At 32.4% G+C, this 20,375-nt stretch overlaps 1 protein-coding gene across 7 annotated transcripts in view; it reads right to left on the bottom strand.

Annotated features, from left to right (window-relative positions):
* The window catches only part of LOC141459509 (uncharacterized), a 62,950-nt gene that overhangs the window by 14,423 nt on the left and 28,152 nt on the right, over nucleotides 1–20,375 (bottom strand). For 3 of the 7 annotated variants that reach the window (XM_074138664.1, XM_074138670.1, XM_074138671.1), the window contains exons 7-20: nucleotides 20,127–20,246; nucleotides 18,335–18,584; nucleotides 17,695–17,758; nucleotides 16,563–16,677; nucleotides 12,631–13,400; nucleotides 11,144–11,354; nucleotides 9,859–10,078; nucleotides 9,114–9,277; nucleotides 8,105–8,238; nucleotides 7,080–7,210; nucleotides 6,071–6,224; nucleotides 5,110–5,312; nucleotides 1,662–1,909; nucleotides 1,052–1,234 (exon numbers count right to left, since the gene is read on the bottom strand). In XM_074138664.1, coding sequence (XP_073994765.1) covers nucleotides 1,052–1,234; nucleotides 1,662–1,909; nucleotides 5,110–5,312; nucleotides 6,071–6,224; nucleotides 7,080–7,210; nucleotides 8,105–8,238; nucleotides 9,114–9,277; nucleotides 9,859–10,078; nucleotides 11,144–11,354; nucleotides 12,631–13,400; nucleotides 16,563–16,677; nucleotides 17,695–17,758; nucleotides 18,335–18,584; nucleotides 20,127–20,246 — 2,967 coding nt within the window. The remainder of the gene's footprint in view (nucleotides 1–1,051; nucleotides 1,235–1,661; nucleotides 1,910–5,109; nucleotides 5,313–6,070; nucleotides 6,225–7,079; nucleotides 7,211–8,104; nucleotides 8,239–9,113; nucleotides 9,278–9,858; nucleotides 10,079–11,143; nucleotides 11,355–12,630; nucleotides 13,401–16,562; nucleotides 16,678–17,694; nucleotides 17,759–18,334; nucleotides 18,585–20,126; nucleotides 20,247–20,375) is intronic. The other 4 variants (XM_074138666.1, XM_074138668.1, XM_074138667.1 and 1 more) reach the window with 4 other exon arrangements.

Genomic DNA, 20,375 nt, shown 5'->3' with positions numbered 1-20,375 from the left:
GGAAACGTCACAGATAAGTTAACTTCCCGGCATTGATGTCAAAAATGTTCAGTACGTCTTGGGGAAAAAAAAAAACCATTTCAAGGTGGGAGGCTGCCATAAATCTGATAGTGTTTAATAACACTGATAGCAGCGAGCTTCATGCAATGGGAAAGGTAAAAAGGTAAATTTGATAGTGCCAGCTAAGCGGATACTTGGCAACTTCTTTTAAACAACCAACCGTGATGGGCTTCTAAAAGAGAATACTGCAAAATTCGAGACATGTGGTCGATGGTTGAATCGTAGTCAGATTGTGTTTCCGGATGGTACCAGAAAGGAAACGGATAAATTGAAATTGATATTGTTATAACGAGTCTTTTGTTTTCAAACTTAAGGCGCATTGACAACCTGAGTAATTTTCAGAGTTCTGCCAGCCATTGGGTAGTCTTCTCTCGTTACGAATATACTGTCCATTCTGGGATACTGAGCTTGTAGAATAGTAAGAGACTCCTGGGAAGAGAAAAAATCTAGGGGCCAACAGCTGGATTTATTCTTACTGGGTATAACGAGAAAATTCTGCACGAATTTGTTGTTGATGGATTTTCCATGAATTGCGGTCTGTACAACTAACAACTAAATTGATTGTCCTCAAGAATGATTAGCGATATCCAACAAACAAGTTCGACCTATTCTCAGCCATTCACATACTATCAAACTGAAGAAAAAAAATGAAGAATAGATTTAGCTTCATCCAACGACCGTTTTTTAAGTCCGTAGCAACTATCTTTACGAGGGAAAAAATGTAATAACTTATTTAATTGATAATGGACAGCTAGTGATTCCAAACCCAAGAAATAATAGGGATCAACAGCTGGCAGAGAGAAATGGCTTGTAACAGTGTATTGCAATGGCTATACCTTGAAAATGGTAACAAATTCATAAAAGTCAACAACGTTTTTTTGTTGAGATAAGGTCTTCTTTTAACCACTTCACTAAATTTGTGTTTAAGAAAAAGTAAACAAACAAAAAAAACTACTTTTTTTTAATATCATTTATCCTGAAATTTCATTACCTGATGTATAATCATCCGTTCGGAAAGTTGATGCAATTCTATCCATTGACCTATCTTCTGCGGTTCTATGATTAGAATAATCGCCAAGTTGTTGACTGCCTATCAGATCATCTATAGATTTCAGTACGCTGGACATGGCATAATCGCCGGTCAGTGATGAATTATTCCGTAATGGTGCATAACCTGATAAATAAAAGATTTTACATTACACGTGCCAAAAATGGTAAATGACTGGAACAAAGTGAAATATAAAAGAGAAGATTTCTTCGTTTCTTTAGGAAATTGAGGTCCATGCGGTTATTCCAGAATGTTAGTAATGTTTAAACTGAGAGTCGCAACTTTATCACAACATACATATAACCAGTATTAGCGAATTATGTGCACAGCTATACAGGTCAAAATTAACTAAAAGCAAACTATAGCAAATGTAACAGATTTGTCTAGTTTTAGTTTGAAATATCTTGTTCACCGCTCTCACAATCACGCAACAGAAAGAAAGAGTGCATTTGATAAAAAATTATTACGATCCCCACAGTGCCTAAACATAACTTTCAGAGATCAACAGAGGTTGAAACTAGAAATGAAATGGTTTAAAACAAAATTATATTACCTAATTCAGCACTTTCACGTAATCTCGCTAATCGTAACAATTCTTCATGTAACCTAGCGTTTTCTTCAATTTGTTGCCGTCTTCTTGCTATTTCAGCTTTTATTTTTGCCTTTTTTTGCTCTCTAGATAAGCTATCATCCTCTTCATCAGAACCATACGGTGACGGTTGCCAAGATCGCGGCCTGTGACCTTTAAAAAATCCTCTCCTTCCAATTTCCAAACCATCGCTGTACCTACGCATCTCGTACCTATTTATTTTTTTGTTTTTTAATATAATATTTTAAAATTAATAAATCTTACAGACTGTTAAGTATATTAAAGAAAGTACACACATCAAAAGAATCTAAGGAATAAGAAATCAAGAATTATTTATGTTTAAACAAATCTTAATGTCGTATTTTATTAGATTGTAAATTCACAAAAATGGATAGAAACTCCATTCAATGCGAAGCATTCATTGGTGGAGAGAAAAATCTTCAGAGTTAGACTGTGGTTCTACTATGTTGTGTTTAATTAATGTTCTGTAATAAAGAGAATTAATTGTATGCCAATTTTGATGTTTGTTTTTTTTCACTCGGCTAATTTAGGATGATTCCGAAAACGTGGGACAACATGGAATACATGGGTATCATAACAATACTTTTACGTAATTAACATTTTTTGAAACCAAAATAATCAGTAAACTAAGTAATGTGAAATATAAAATCGTGTACATTTCTGGTGTATTTTTGGTCATCGAAATTAGGAGTTTATTTGATGATGGCAATGAGTAAAACCGCGTCTATATTTATAATTGTTTATTTTTGAAACATTTTATAGGGATGAAATTGGTAGTACCGGAGTTTCTTACTCATGTGATCCCTTTTATATGGAGTGTTAAACGAATACTATTGGCACGCAGAAAAAGAAAATGAACGAGGGAAGAATTCGTTAAAAATACATAAAATATTTTACAGGATTATTTACTTATCCACAGATGGACTCTGATTACAAATACAATTTAATCATAAATTTAATTGATTAAACTTTTTAACTGATTAATTTTTTTTTTTATTTTAATCAAAATTTTAAATATATACTTATATAAATATATGTATTTATAATCATAAGAAAATTAATTATTGAACTAAATTTCAAATTTAATCGTTAATTAAATTGATTTAATCACTCACTATAAGACTTTTCAAATAATGGTTCAGACCACGTTTTGGCGAGGCCACCTTTCTGAGTATCTCCAACAAAAACTTTTCGATTAATTTTGTCAGACTTGGATACAAAAGCATACGATTCACTAAACCAAGATAGTTCCACCCTCATATTCAAATTTAACCGTGTTGGTGACTCACTAGACCTACATAGGACCATCTTATCCTCTCATTTTACGAGGAGTTAAATCAGGTTTCCTAAACTCCCATTTAGATTTTTTAAGCTTTTACTTCCTCTAAGTATTTAGTTATTAAATTTCTAACCAAACGTTCAAGATGAAAGAAAACCAATACACCGAAAGTACAATTTTAAAGAAAGGCTTTTGCACGTTTTCTGTAATTTAATATGAATTTGTCAAACAGATTCATTTGAAGCTGAACTAATGGCGTACTTAAGCTTAAATGTAAGTTTGACTTGTAATTGTTTCTTAATTAATAGTTTGGTTTAGAGAGAACGTGTCGCATCCTATCAACATTATTATTAATTTGATCTCTTTTTTCTTTTTATTATGCAATTCTAAGTTACAACAAAATTCAATTATACTCGTGAATAATGGTAAGAAAAAGTCGTTTGAGTGTTCATACGAGTTCCATTTCATGAGAAAGTAAAATGAAAGTGTCGAATATTGGCGAAAACTATTCGAAAACGATCTTAACTTAATAAAACATTTCTTTAAATAATTTGTTAGCAATTTTTCTTAGTATTTACTTAAGATTAATATGATTTCTAAAATAACAAAAATGTTATTAAAATAAGAGAAAACAATAAAAGATTTAGAAAAATAAGTGAAAGGTGTTAAAGCACCATTGTTAATATGCTTTGACCAGCCATGAATCGTTTTTATTGGACGGGGCGTGGTTACTCTAGACGTGGGCATGACCCGCATATTACATTGTGATTGGCCAATACTTTAAACCTAATAATTTCAATGAAATAAGTAATTCAATTTCTTTTTTCAACATTTCTCCCATAGGTATTTGACAAACTTTCGAATTAAACAAGAAAAAAAAATCCCTTTAAAAATACGATAAATAATATTTCTTTTGGTATAATACTCTATGTTTTACCCAATTATCGTTAACAGAAACAAAAAAACTTGAGAATTTTTATTGTTTAATCGTGAAATAGATAAAAGAGGAATGGGCGTATTGTAGATTTGTAAGCCGCCATTACAGAGGCTGTAAGCTTACTTTATACTCCATCAAGTGGAGAACTCTAGTGGCAATTTCTGTAAACATATATGCAGTTTTTACATTCACATTTAACCATGTTGACGACTCACTAGACTTATATAGCACAAATCATAGATTCATATTTAATTTATTTTTTACTGCATTACGTGTAACCTATTTATGTATTAGTCAATTATTTTGACAATCTATCTACTACACATCTTCATGTTAGTTAAAGAAGTAATTTGAGCTACTTCTTTTTCACCTTAGCTATTCTACTCTGGCGAAATCTCGTTTTGTAGGACATTCCAGGATTAGAAAGATCTCACGTAAGGCTACATTATTCAGTTGATTTGTAATTGTTTAAGTCTTATGCATACATTACAGTATCTCACTTAATGTTACAGTGAACCAACCTTGGAATGACTTGCCACTTATAAAGTCGGCGAATACTACTTTAATGTAACCTTTTTCATTTTTTTTAACCGACTTGGTCACTTAATGCGGATAGAGAGGATGTGTTTTATTTTTCATTTACCGTGAGCTGGTAACACTTTGCAAATTAAAAGTACTACTTGTTGTTCTTCCAGGAAACTGTCTATTTCTGATAGATATTGAAACGTTTTTCGTAATTAAACAAGCACTTTCTACAATTGATGGCGCCGAGCACCAATGATGGTGTCGAGTTCCAGAAAAGTGATAATATTGACGAAGTTCTGCCTGCTAAACAGAATGAAGGTGCATTGGCCCGAAAATTAAAAAATTTAATCGTCTTTTAATTCAATCAATTAAAATTCTGGTTATTTAATTTTAATCTTAATTTATTTTTTTGTTAAAAATTTTAATTGATTAAATTCCAATTAAATTAAAAATGAATTTAATTCAATCAACTAATTTTGGTCGATTAAATTTTGTAATTTTAATCATATTAAAATTAATTTTTTTTCAATTCAATTGGAATTTAATTGATTAAATTTTTGCCCACCTCCGTACTTAATTATGGTGAGAGATATTAATGGGTGTTGATTATTTTGATGTTGGTACTTCAGATACTAAATCAACAATCTCACCTCATCGTATCACTGTGTATTTCCTTATCGAGAACACTACTGATGGCCGTCTCCCTGAGGGCTCCTCCAGCTACAGCGTAGGAATTCAGGTACGGATGTTGACTACTTTCCCAATCACCTAATTTTCCACCGTCGATAGATTCATATTCAAAAGATTTATATGGCGGACATAAACTGGGGTGTGAGGAACCATATAAACCCTGCTAACACATTTAAATCTTATTATATGACAATAAATCGTATGTCTTGTTTTTGAAAACATAATTCTGAAGCGTATAGAATGAGCTAATAATATTTAATTCTGTCTCCAGAAGTGAGATTTGTTATTGGGCTCAAATTTGGGGAAATTCAATTTATAAGAACGTTGAGTGAGAGCCTTTTACTATTATTTTTTATGTAGAAATATTTTGTTTGCCAACAATTAAACCGAATTGTATATTATACTTAGAAAACTCTTCAACCAATTTTTTTTACACACATTCAAGATACACTTGAATACATTATGCCTGGAACTCCTATCACTCGATATTCCTACTTTCTGGCGAAAAGGACAATGGAAGAGCATTTCGCACAAAATTAATAAATTTGTACGAGAAAACCGTAAAACACAAATATGTACTTAAAAAAAATCAGCAAAGCTACACTTTAGGTTAATCAGATTAGAATGAAACTTTTTTGATGCAACCATCTCCTGATGGCTTCTATACTAAATATTCAATTTTAACTTTAGGTAACTTTCTTCTTTTTTTTTTTTTAATTTGTGCTCTCAAATAAAATACCATTAGAATGTAAATGCAAGTGGTTTTCAATTCACTGAGTCCGAGACTTTATGCTGTGCATTCATGAAGAATATATGAATCATGAAAACCACCTGGGAAATCATGCATGGTCAAATGCACTGAGACCCACTTGAGGCACAGTATTTAACTTATTATAAAAACAAACACAAAGGATCATTTACTTGGAATAGCGCTCTATTGTACTGTACATCGTTTCCATTTTTCATTTGGCTCATTTCTAATAATATTTTTGGATCAGAGAGTTGCCTTCTGTGGGTTCTCACTTTCCTTGTCCTGCCCAGACCCGAGTACACCATCTTGCGTTGCATTTCTAATCTGTTCAAAATAACATATAGAAATATGTTTTAAAAACAAACAAACAAAAGTTTTAAAGATGACGATTTAATTGGCGAACTTAAAATTAAAAAACTGAAGAATTTTAACGCATTACGAGACCATTTCAAATAGCCAGTTTAATTGTTAGTTTGATGTCCAGCTGACAGATTACTAGCAACCATAACCGAGCCTTACAATATTGGTAATTTTACTAATGAAAAAATGTATGAATACCGAAACCACGCGTGCTCATTAAATTGAATATGCGAAATCGAAGGGAAAGATATCCTTAGTAATGACAAGAGCCTGAAGAGAGGCTAGTTCAGAGCGGCCAGCATGTGTCATTGAAAGATGTCGACCAAAAATACACCATTTACCATTATCTTCTCCATACTATGAAAAACGGTAAAATGTAAATGAAATAAAAAAAACAAACATTTGTATCACTTTTTCTAACTTAAGGCTTTTGGATCTCTTAAGAGCCATACTCAGTCCTTATTAAAGACTGTGAAGAAAACCGAAACTAATTTACAACTTACGATTCTTTGAGACAGTAAATTTGCAATACTATGTTTGTTGTATTATAGTAAATATTATATTATAATTATATATGCTTATATTTATTAAATATATTATAGTTGGAAAATTTACAAAAGTTCATTTACCACAAACAGAGAGAGATAATTGCACGATATCTTGAATCGGTCATGGAATGAAAGATAATATTCATTCTAAATCAATTTTTTCATTTAAAATCTTGTAAATTCTCCTAATTTCTTCGTTAATCATTATGTTTATAACAAGAAAAAGTAACAAAAAAAAAATTATATATATATATATATATAATTTACTAACCTGTTCTTTGGATTCTGCAGAACGTCTTGGTTCCTCTGTAATAGTCTATCGGCTTCCCATTCCAAATGATTAAGTCTATTGATTCCTCTACGTTCCGTGATAGGCACTTTGATATCCCCTACTAAATGTTCCTTGTGTATTGAACAAATATAAACATTACAATACATTTAATTTATAAAATACATATCAGATTATATATTTAGTTGAGTGCTAAATATAATAACTGATTTCAAGAAAGTGATTTCCTATTCTTGGGAAGCTAGAGTTTGTGGTGGTAAACTGGAGTTGGCCAGTGGGTCGCTAAACCCAAACAGTTGCACACATCAACTGGTCATGAGAATACTGTGTAAATGTTAAGGAAGTCATGGAAGGTGTTGTTAGGCTACGTAATCCACAGGGCTGCCAAAATGTCTGGATGGACTAGTTGCTAGTCCACCTCCTCCTACGATGGCCACAAAGGTCACCTTAAAGGTGGGTTGGATTGGACTGACACTAACACCTCCTTGGGAAGTCTGACATATCAAGCGCCATTAATTATTATTATTATTTATGATTTAAGGCACGTCAACAACTGAGTGTTTTCTCGTTACAGACAACCTTTCCATCATCGGACAGCGAGCTGTAAGAAGCTCTTAGAAAGAGAAATTCTAAGGGTCAGCAGCTGGATTCAAACCGGGTCCTCCGCGTGGGAATTCAATACGCTAACCGTATTGCTAATCCCTTCCCTATTATTAATTATTATTATCTAGAGCATTTCATCCCCTAAATGATCCTACAGCCTTTCTGATTAGGCCATCCATAAAATAGTGGGTGACTTCTCGACGGTTGGCAGACGAAGTTTTTGTCAAAGGTTGTTCGCCTGATCATTCTTGTCCAAATAAATGTTATCCTAATCATTATTATTCTTTGGGGAGAGGGGAATTAACTACTCCAAAAATATTGTATGTTCTAAAAAAAATTACTGTTTGAACAAAACTGGAGCAATTAATTTTAATAAAATTTAATTCTTAAATAATTATAAATACCTGCTTACTATATGTATTGTCTGATGTCTTGTATGTACTAAGTAAATGCCTCAAATCTGGAGGCAGACAGGAAGCTATCTCTGAATCTCTACTGTAATCCAGGCAAATTCCACTGCTACTAACTACGCTAGAACCTGCACAAAGAGTTTTCTTGTTTTAATACCTTTCTTTTTTTCTGAATATATTCAGTCATCCCTTAAGTTCAAAGATAATTTTGCAAAATTAAATATTTTCACGCTACAAGTGGCATCAAAGAATTAAGCAGAAATAAATTAAACAAGATTAAAAAAAAGTTTTAGTCCAAGTGTGCCCAATTTGTTTAAGTCTTAATAATTCATTATTTAACACTATTGTATTTCAACCCCTTCGGGTTAATTTTATTTAGTTTTAATTTATTTTAGAGTGTGCAGGAATATTAGTTCAAAGTATTGCACATTACAGAGGGGATATGAAGACACCCTTGCATACCTAAGTTCCACCCTTTTTTTGGGCATATTAGTCCAAATGCAGTCTCTTTTTTTTACATTAGTCAACCCTGTATACGCAGGATTATTAGCGTCCCTATGTTTGTCGTCTTCATAAACCAGTTGCCATTTGGGTCAACCTGTTTAACTTCCACATAAGCCTCCTTGCCCCGCAAGGTAGATGATGATAGCTTTTCCATTATTATTATGATTATTGTATTTAAGGCGCGTCAACATCTGAGGTTATTGGCGCTCGGAGCTTTATTCAGTGCACTAACGGCCTTTGGACACTGTCCATCACCAAACAGTGATCTGTAAGGACTCCTAGGAAAAGAAAATCTAAGGGCCAACAGCTGGATTCGAACACGTGATCTCCGCGTTGGAATCTAGTATTCGCTCATTATTATTATTTTTAAATTAAAGTTGGATGATTTTTCTTTTATTTTATTTATTTTGTACTGCACCTTAGCAACCCATGTTATGAATAATTAGTATTCTTAAATCATTTGTATGTACGTGAAATAACTGAAAATGTTTTTATTTACCTTGAAGAAGTCCCAGAGCAGAACCGGGTCTGGGAATATCAGGTCCATAGCTGTTCACTTTCCTTAGATTAGTTTCCGAAGAGCTAGGTCGCTGTAGCATTAAATTTGATGTTGAAATTTTATAACTACCATCTGAATATTGTCTAAGCGGTGAGTACGGCCTGCTAAACAATGATAAGTAGATTATTAACAAAAATTGAACACCAATTGTACATTGAGTTCAAAGAAAATCAATTTACACCAGCTAGAAAAATAATTTGTAAGACGTATGAAGATGGATGGAAACCGGTCTACCGGATTACTAAGATACTTTAATATTAAATACGCAAATAATAATATCCACTAGAATAATAATATCTTTTATTTATTTTTTTATTTTTTCCCGGCGCGTCGTTGTTAGTTGATTTAATATATGATGTTTCAGGCTTTCACTTCAATCGAAAGTATAACAAAAGTACCTCTTTATTGAATAAATCTTTATTAACCACAGTACTACTACAAATAAATATGTTTTGTTACATGGCAAAATTGTTAAATAACGCTCAACTATTATTTTAATTTCAGCTCTAATTGCCTCACCGTTCGTGTTGGCTATCAATTATTTCCAAGAATGAAGTAAATTTTTAATAAAAACGAAGGAAATAAAGAGTGGTTCGCAAAGGTTTTTAATGTATTTATTTTATCATTATTTTAAATTACTAAATTTCACATAAGAATAAAAAAAACTGCTTAAAGTTTGAAATACCTGAATTTATCATGACTTTTACATTTAACTCTATCCTTCTTTTTTACATTTTGCAATGTGACAGCCTCCTGGTCGGACGGTATAGAAGGCAATTTTCTTCTAGTTCTAAGTGATTTCTGTGAATCAGTTTCACTCATTGTGTCTGAAGAATCGCCGCCATCTTTAGCACCTCTAGGTGTACTTACTGGTGTACTTTGTGGTGTACCCATTGGTGTTATACCTATAACAGAATATTTACCAATTTAATAGAATTGTCTTGTCTTTTCTATCGTCTTTTCGAAATTAATGGGAATAAAAAAAAGAAGATAAAAACACTTTTGTTTCTAAATTTAAAATACAATCAGACGCAAAGATTAGCTAGGCCCACTTAGATTACTAAGATACTTTAATATTAAATACGCAAATAATAACAGTAATAAAAAAATAGAATACATTAATTTGAACATGATTGTTAATATTAACACATGGTAATTCGATAATGATAATGGACGAGCTCAGTGGGTTGTCGGCAACATGCTGATTAGGAGTCCGGTTAAAGCTGAAGCAAGAAGATTCTGTGCATTTTAAAAACATTTCTCAGACTCCATATCCATTACTGGACAGTGTTTTTGAAGGTGACGTCATTTATTGATGGTCCTCGGACCAGATCCACTTAGTGGAGTTTGTGTTAAAGAAGGAAACACTCTTACTTCTCATGACAGTTTAGGAAGTGAGGAGAACAGACTCAAGGTGGAACATAATGAAGGTAAAGCTGTTTAGCTTAAACTTATGCCCGATTTGGTCGGACTGCTGTGGGTCTTATGGAAAAGTTCTAGGTTTATTCCTGTTCTAGGTTGCAGTAGATTTGAACAAAACTGGAGGGGGCTTTACTGCATCATCCCCTTGTACGTATTTATAGTTTACATATACTCGAATATTCATTTTAAGTATTGAAGTCTATGTTGGGTTTTTCGCTTCCTTAATAGAAAATTTTGGTTTATTTTGCAATCGTGAGACCATCATGATATTTTAATAAATACTAATTATTGCTAATTTCTTTAATAAATTATTTGTCAGAGGCATACTGTTAATTCGATTATCCAGTCTAACTACTTCCCTAATTTCAGCGTTAAGCCAAATTTAACGTTAAAAACAGCATTAATATGTGTTTCTTTTAAATAATAATTTTCTTGTCATTAATTCCTCTGATTATCATGTCGAAATATCAATAATTATTTTGTGGGCTCTTTCCGATTTCTATTACTCGAAAACATTAATGAAATGCAACCACAAATATTTGACTAACCACTATTAACAAACTGATGGGTGGTTGTACTGGTTATATTCGGTGGAGAGGTGGCCGGGATAAGTCGGTGTGAGGCTTTGTTGTCACTGGAAACGACCTGCACTGCGAGGCAAGGCTGGCTGAGCAGCTGGGCAGCTACCATCTGCTGTATGGTCACTCCGCCACTTCCCTGACCAACCACTGACCAACCCGTCGCATCCTTCTTCTGCACCTATCCACAAAATCAACACCAAGTAACATCCAAATAAAGTACACATTTTAGTAGAAATACGGATGCTTAGCTAAGATTTAAAAGTAAGAAAAATAAAATAAATTTTGTGAAATAATCACACAACTATCTCTTAAAACAATTTTCAAAATTAAATCTAAATAAGTTTTTTTAATCTGCGAAAATTTTATTTACTTTTTGTAGGCTTTAATGTTTTATAGGTTCTCTTCAGAGAATTATTGTGATATTTTGAGAGATGCATGATAGTTACCTGCAATAATCTTGAAATCAGTTTTCATTAAAAGAATTTTAAACAGAAGCATTATGAAGTTATTTGCTACGAAAACTAAATAACAAATCTGATGTTAGCACTCAAAAAATTAGCTTAACGCCATTTAGTTATCAAAATTCTTTCAAACTTGGAATTTGTACTAAACTCCCCCCCCCCCCTTGGAACCCAAATAAAATAATTTTCTAGAAGTTTCAGCATACTCTCACTTTTAGTGAAATAACATTCTTTCAACTCAGGGTGTCGCCAACACAGTAGCTTACAGGACTTTAAAGCCTACATTTTTTAATTGAAAATAAGAATTAGTTTGGTCGAAATTGAAGATTAGAAACGTCTCACAGTAACTCTATACACTGGGACAAGATAAACGCACATTTCCCATTTAGCGTGATTGAGCGTGAGCAGAACCTTATTTTCAGTATCTAAATTAGCAGTAATTTTCCGTTCACACAAGTGTCAATGAAATTTAAGTTAATATGCGCAAAGAAAACTTAGAGAACTAAAGGGTTAATTTTATTTCAATTTAGCGTTTTCAGTGTTACTTTTCTTTTTGTTCAATCAAAAGCGCTTTTATGCCTTGAATATTTTATTTGATTGGGTAACTGTCTATAATAATATAATTTTATTAGATTTAGTTCGTTTATTTGCTAGTCTTTCCATAGATAGATTTGCGTATTAAGTTTAAGATATCCTCTTGTCTACAGAATATGTAGGTACGGTTTTTTTTCAGTATTTTAGAGAGTGCAATTTTATTTTAATAGTTATGTAAAATTTGAAGTGTAAATTAAGTAAAAGAACGTAAATCCGGGTAAAATAAAAAAAGAAAATAATATAGTATAATACAAAAAATATTTTGATTTGCACCTTTTAGATGAAATTCTAACTTTAAACATTCCCCTAAACCCAAGTTGATCGATTTTTATTCACGCGCGCGCACACACACAATTTCTAAAACCTTTTATTTGGTACTTAAAACTTCTATGTTCATACCTGAACTTGTTTCTGTGGATCGTTGGTGGAATGTGGAAGCGATCGTTTTACTTTCTTCAAATGTTGAGCCTGGTGCTGCAGTTGCATGTGCTGTTGATACATAAGCTGTTGCTGTTGTGTAAGATGTTGTCCAAACATAAGACCCTGTAGTGGTGTCTTTGTAGTCTGTAATACAGCCTGTTTCTGTTGTTCAACCTCTTCATATTCTTGTTGCGCTCTTTGCTGTTGCAAACTGACTACTTGCTGTTGTTGCTGTTGCATCATCATCTGTTGCACCTGTTGCAGATGATGTTGATGCTGTTGCTGTTGAACTAATTCAAGTTGTATTTGTGCTTGTTGTTGTTGCAGTTGAACTTGTTGCAACTGTGCTTGATGTTTTTGCATTTGTTGCAACTGTTGTTGATGAAGATGTTGTTGCTGTTGTTGTTGTTGCAGCTGTTGCTGTTGCTGTTGATGACTTTGTTCTTGCGTTAGTTGGTCATAACCATGCATTGATTCGTGACGTTGGCCCATCTGCTCTCTTTGATTACATTTCAAGTCACCTTGTATCGATTCTGGTTTCATTGGTGGTTTATGCGAGGATGAAAAATGATCAGTTCTGTAGAATCCACTTTTATTTTGATGCATTTGTTCATTAGGCCAGACAGAACCATGTAAATGATCAAGTACATTTTGTTGATAATTTGGTGGATTTAATTCAGAAGCGAACGACTGGTTATCGTTTCCCTTGTCTTCAGGAAACTGCGCCGGTGGCGAAGGATTGCTCAAACCTAAAACGAATAAAATGAAATATTAAGAACTATACATTAAATTATTTATACATTCAAACTATAATATAGTACATAAGTTTTAAACGTTCCGAAAATTAACCTACAAGGTACCAGGTAGGTAGAACCCACTTAAGATTTGTTAGATATTTTAATATTAAAACACAAGTAATTAAAAGGCAACATCAAAAATTTGTAAATTAATGTTACTATTTACACCATAGTTGGTTAATAAAACTATATTACAATTAATTGTTGAAAATAAGTGAAAAATAGGGGTCATCAGTTGTTTCTTCACAATTATTACTAAGAATAAAACATCTATACATAACTTAATGCAGTTTACATACATACTTTTTGTATATATGTTTCTCTATTGAGGGCTAAGATGAGAATCGCAGAGCAAAACTGTGCATTAGATAGCAGCATAAACAATGTTGTAAACTAACTCGTTCACTTAATCTCTTCTTACATGAATATTCTCGATTATTTTACCGTGAATGTCTATTACAATCTTGAGTATATTGTAGCACTTATATAAGGACAATGTTCCTTGGGTCCGTCTGGTCTCGAGCATGGTAAATGGAGAGTTAAATAAGAGGTTGAATCATTTTCTAAAACAACCGAAACAACTAAATTAAAAAAATAAAAAACAAAAACCTATTGTGAATATAAGCATACATCTGTTAGGCACGTTAGAAGGCTGCTGCTTTTTTTACTTGGTATTTCCCCAAAATCTATTTCGCTAGGAGAAGGTTTATAATAAACATAAATAAATTATTTTAAACAATATCACTAAATAATCTTGAAAAACTGTCAATTCCTTTCATCTAAACAAATATAACAAATTTGACTTTCCAGTGTCTTTCTTTTTTTTTTTAAAGATATTTTGTACTCACACACGCTAAATCTTTTTTCTATAATCGTGGGACCTCATAACTAAAACGTTATATCCGAGTATTAAACAATCTGGTGTAAACAAATATAATTCTATTAATGCCCCAAAATTATATTATAATGTTATGTATATTATTATAATCAGAGTTCCATCAAAATCAAAAATAGAAAATTGAAAATATAATTTATGAAAGTAACAAGCACTTTGGAGTAAAAGCTTCAGATTTTCAATTTAATGTGACTGCATTTGTGTGTTTCGTGTTATGTTATTTGAGCTAACTCAAAAATACAAAATCCCAAAAAGTTGGTGTTTTATATTTGGTTTAGGTACCACCAAAGGAGCCTTTGGGACAAAATTGATTTATCGTAACTCCCGTTTTATTCAACAGATTTTTCTGGTTTGGATTTTTTCCAAAAATAGCTCAATGATTTTGTCTGTTCACTTGTATACTACTTTGCAGGAAATTTCATTTTACGGAGTATTGAGGAAGAGATGACGTTAAATTCTAATTTAAAGTATCATTTGAGTAATTGCACGAGACCACCTCATAAAAATGAATTGTGAATTTCAAATTTTAGGCAAACGGTTGTTCGAATGGTTTAGATTTTTCAATTATTGGGATTTTCTTTGAATTTTAAATACACACTACATACATGAAGGTCAAAGGTGCCATGAATTCAGGTTTGGGTGACTTGATCGGCTAGGATGGTAGAACTGACCTAAGGTATTAAATCGGGTAAATATAGCAAACAAAGCCTACAGACTCATAGTAACCCTTGGACAATAAAAGAGAAATAAGCAAAAAAGTGTAAGTGATGACGTAGGTGTAGAGGTACCTCAATGCGGAATCGGGAAACATGTTTAATAAACATGTGATACATGTACGAAATGATATTTCTTCATCGCGTTTTAGGAAAAAAAAAAGCGCGATAAAACAAGGAAACGATAAGGAAGAAAAAGTTGGAATTCAACATTCTGCATACATGTAGAATCAGCAGTTGAAACAGTCTGACCAAGTGTATAGAAGAAATGAAGAGGAAACTAAGTTGAAAGATATTAAATCGGAAGAGGCAGACTGAAAATGGTCTGTCTGGAATATACTTAGCAATTGACACTGAAAGCAAATATGTAAGTCATCCTTTTCAAGAAAGATCCAAGGTAGTGAAGGCTTGGTTTGACACTCAAAAGCATAAAAGTTTTCGAAGAATAATAACTTTCAAATAATTATTGTATATAGAGCTAGTTAGATATTTATTACATCAAGAAAGAACTGTGCGATTTATGTAACAGTTTTAAGGTACAAATTATTTTAAGAAAATCCTCAACTTTGTTTAACAGGAAAGTTAATACTTTTAAAAACTTTTAATACGTAAAAGTGTTACGAAGAAAAAGTGGCTGAAATGATAAGTGGGAAAAATAGGATTTGTTTAAGTTTCTTATTGTAAAAAGTCGGTTGCATGTATTAAAGAGGATAATCATAATAATAATGCTGATTATATTTCTGGTGCCGAAACTTTTGAAATTAGCTAATTTCTTATGTGTATTTTTTTTAAGTCGATTTCTTTTTTTAGTTCTCAATGACATTCTAAGGCGATTACTAAAAGTCATTGTGTTAACTTCCTTTGGATTTTGTGTATATCTTCCACAACTTTAAATTTGTATAAAACGTTTGCATAGAGCCCTGCGCTGAGTAGGAAATAGAAAAACTAAAGAATAACAAAATTAGACTGAAAACACTTTATTGTAATGATTTTATACCATTTAAATAACAATATATTTTTTAATTTAATACTTCAAATTTAAATTTTCCTTAAATATTAAACTAATTCTGTACTTACCTTTACATCTGAACTGACTTTTTCCATTTATCACAAAATTTAAATCAAAACAAATCACTACAAGAAATTAAAAAAAAAAGTTTTAGATTTAATAGATAAATTTCTACAACCTATCTGAAAATGAAATTAAAAAAAGGAATAAGCATTTCTAAATTAAATAAGATCCATAAATAAATAGGAAAGGGTCGACTTCCAGTGTTAAAATTTCATGCTCTCATCAATTCATTGTTTATCTAAACTGTTAATTTTTTAGGGTTTTTCAACTGTTAAAAAAAAATTCAAATATTTTTAATCATAGAACTAGATGTTAAGTAAACGTGCTTAAAAAAGAAATTAACGCAGCATTCTTATATGATTTCACTAGTCTTACTTCATCAATATTAACGACACATGTAATAATAACAGAATTTAGGACCTAAAGAATAATACCCAGTGCTCTGCTGAAGTCGGCTAGCATGCCACTGATTGTACCGACAGTTTGCTTTTGATTGTGTATATTATTTTGGTTTGCAGCCAATTTATCACTATCACCGTTCTCTTCAATCTGTATGCATAAAACATTAAAAAATTAGAAAAGGAAAAATATTTTTTACAATTACTTTATGGTTCTAATGAGTTTACAACTTTCTCTTAACTCTATAAAAAGAAATTATTAATTTTTTCATTTCCTTGGAATAAGTATCTCACGCAAAAATATCTATTACATAAGGATGCATGATCAGTAAGACCACCCATTAATCTTAATTTCTGTTATTATAGTTTTACTTAAAGCGAAAAAGTGTTCTTCGATTTTAGACCAAGTTTGGACTCTCTACTTTATGTGGATGATGTTATCCTCCATCTTAGAAAATAGGCTATAAAAAAAAAATATGGCAATGTCTTTCCGAGTCTCATGACTGCAGAGAGTCTACGACAAGATATAATGGAGACAACTGGTTGGCCTTATTTAATACTGTTTTTGTAAGTTCGATAGTTGAAATACATTAATTCCTCATTGTACTGGTTCGTCAGGAGACATAAGATCATTTGAAAGGCCATACGGAATAACAAGACGAAAAAAAAAACAAGTTAGAACAACGCCGTAATGAACTTAAACTAGCACCTAACGACGAAGCTTTTCGCCTGCTTCTGGCTTGAGGTTTCCTAGGACTTACCATGTACCCACTCTTTTGATGGCTGCCCTAAAGAGACATATTGCAATGTCACAAATAGGGCTCCACAGCATCCCTCTCCGACCGAACGTGTCTTTCTACAAGAAGGTTCCAAGAATCGTGAGCTTAGCCCGGCGGAGTTTTGACTTTGCGCACAAGAACTGAGGAAAGGTTTAGTGATGGATGTGAACCATGGGTGATATATTTCTTTTTGCACTATTTTGTCAGAGGAAGTTGGACAAGGTTGCCTTCGGGAAAAGTGCCACCCTCTTCCATGCCCTTGTGGATCGTGGATCTCTCTGAAGAAGTGGATTAACCACTTCCCCTGTTATTAGAGTTAAGAAAAAGTCTTGCACTTCACAGCGGATATTTCTTTCTTTAACACATTATATATTTTGGAAACAACTTACTGGGTCAAATCGGTGCTCATTGGAGTCACTTGCTGATACCATGGTACTGTTGAGGTCATTGTTCCTGAGGAATAAGTCACATTATAATAAGATCTCAATTTTTACTTTATTCTAAAAATAAAGTATTAAGCAATACCATATGTACTTATACAGAGTGGACCAAAAAGTGATCATTAGATTGTAAGTTTGCGGACTTTTTCCTTTTTATATTACGGTAGTACCACGGTAGATACTATTTTTTTTAGTACCTAGGGCTCTACTTAGACGGACGTCTAAGCGAAACTATCACCCAAGAAAAGAACTAAACAGAAGTTACAGACAACTCATGAGACTAGGACCTAAATCCACCCGGATATACTTTTCTTTACAAATTGGTCTTTCTCTCTGTATGTATCTGTCTGGCTGGGTGTGTCTACATGAATTTCTGGAGGCAGTTCTGGCGAGGGAATTCTCTCTAGTGTCACTTCATTGTAATGTTTGGTTTCGCAAACTGTAGTGTTTATAAGAATTATATATGTTCTTAACTCCGAGTTTGAATAAAATTTGTAAGTTAGAATTTTGGAATAGCAGTAAGAAAAAGACGTGTACGTTCACAACAGATTTTTTTTTTTTGTTAGTAACACGCATATCTATTGCTTACCTGAATACCATTTTACCATAGGTAAGATCTTCTGCATTTTCTATGTTTGTGTTGTAGTTAGGCGACTTGTTGAACATATTATTATGATGCGGATTGTCATGTACATTACTCATTGGGGAGCTATGCAGCGCAGTATGTTCAGCGTGAACATTGCCGTAAGTCTCGGTATGAGTGTTACCACGCATGCTTCCTTGCAGTTTGTGTATAGTACTACTACCATTCGGTTTCCTAACGTCTTCTTTACCTGAAACTTTAAAAAAAAAAATTACAGTAAATATAAAAAATTCTTTAAATATGTAAATTGTTTTATTTTTCAAAATCTATTTGGAAAAAGAAATAAGAAATTATAAGAGAAATCACAGAGACACGGGAGATCTGCTTTTCTCAAGATTTGTTTATCTCAGCTGAAGGAAAAAAAAGAAGTGGTAGACGCAGCACAGTCAACAAAATGATTTTAAGGAGATCCATGATACATTAAAAGCAATTGAAGCAAGCAATAATCGTTAATGTAAATGTGTTGGTTTTATCCAGCAATAAAAAAACAAACAAAATCCAACATAAAAACATATAAAGTTATATTCCTCTTCGCTGAAATTAACTCCTCTCTGGGCACAGGCTGTAAGGCTGTAACTTACAGTAGTAAGGCAACTGTTTTATTTCTTCCTAAAGTGAAAAAAAGCTCATGACTCCAATTTAAAGCATAGTTATATAATAATAGTTACATATTTTACAGCATAGTTATTATATTTTCTCCCACAAAGAAAATTTGTCACACCCTGAAATGAAATGTCGAATGGTGCTATGTCTGGGCTGTAAAAAAATTCAATGCAATCAAGTTCTTCAATTCCTATTTTTGTCTTGACTGGAGGTGGGTTGGTTGGAGCGTTTTCTTGATGATAAATAACTTGTTTTTGACTGACCTAACTGGACATTGCAGTGCATTTTTTTAGTAAATTCTATCAAATTTATTCTATTTTATTATTATTACTGTTGGTACTATTATAAAAAAACAAAACAAAAAAAAACATCGGAATACAAGGATAGATTTTGTGGCGTATTATCCCTTCACATTTCCAGGCCTTGGCTGATCAACGGTCCTAGAAAAACATCTCAGTATTCCGACAGTATATGTACTTTTCATCACACGTCATTATTCTTGTATATTCAATCTTTTAGCGACTATTGATTTGAAAACTCATACACACTATTTTACATCTCCTTTTAATGAAGATCCTTTTATGAAGCTAACGGAACTTTAGACGCAGCCAGTTCTTTGGCATGCCCTCAAATACTTGTGGCTAGATTTAACTCGACCACTTCTTTACAGCTTTAGGACGGACCACTTAAAATGGATTATTTTGCAAGCAAAAACTGCAGTTTCTAAATATGAAAATAATATATCACGTTCCTAGGAGCTTCTCACATGTCTAGTGATTTGACGAGAGAAAAAGAGAACATTGTCTGGAGACCAGCCATGCACTAAAAAAGCTCCGGGCCCCAATAATCTCAGATGTTGACGCGCTTTAAATTAACAAAACAAAATATCGCTTTTGGGAACAACTAACTTATGAGATGGATTTTAAAGTCTATAGAACTTCTTTGGTAGAAAACTGTAAATTCTTATATACACCCCATCGTTTGGTTCAGGTATTTTCGTTTAGCATTGTGAGGAGAAAGAAGTTAAAAATTTACAGATAAAAAGTCTGAATCTGCAAAATCATAATTTCTACTTTTGCCACTAAATGGCCTTTGCTACCAAAACTACTAAACTTGAAATTGTAAAGTTGCTTACTTCTAATAGAATGTTGAGAATTGTTTAATAACGGCTGCGACATGAAGTTGTTATTAGTCAAATGTTGATTTGAAGGTCCTAAAGTATTATAATGACTATCATCTTTCTTCAACATTTGTGCTAAACAAATATTGTAAAATTATAAAAATGAGTAGATTTATTTTATAAAAATAAAATAAATATAAAGGCATATATTAACATTTTATGTGGACCAGATCGCGATTTTGATTTCTTGTGAGTTTAATCCTT

This window comes from Rhodnius prolixus, unplaced genomic scaffold (genome assembly GCF_049639745.1).
Source record: "Rhodnius prolixus isolate KJV_2025 unplaced genomic scaffold, Rpr scaffold_11, whole genome shotgun sequence".
Taxonomy (NCBI): Eukaryota; Metazoa; Arthropoda; class Insecta; order Hemiptera; family Reduviidae; genus Rhodnius; species Rhodnius prolixus.
This window is presented reverse-complemented; position numbering and strand designations above follow the sequence as displayed.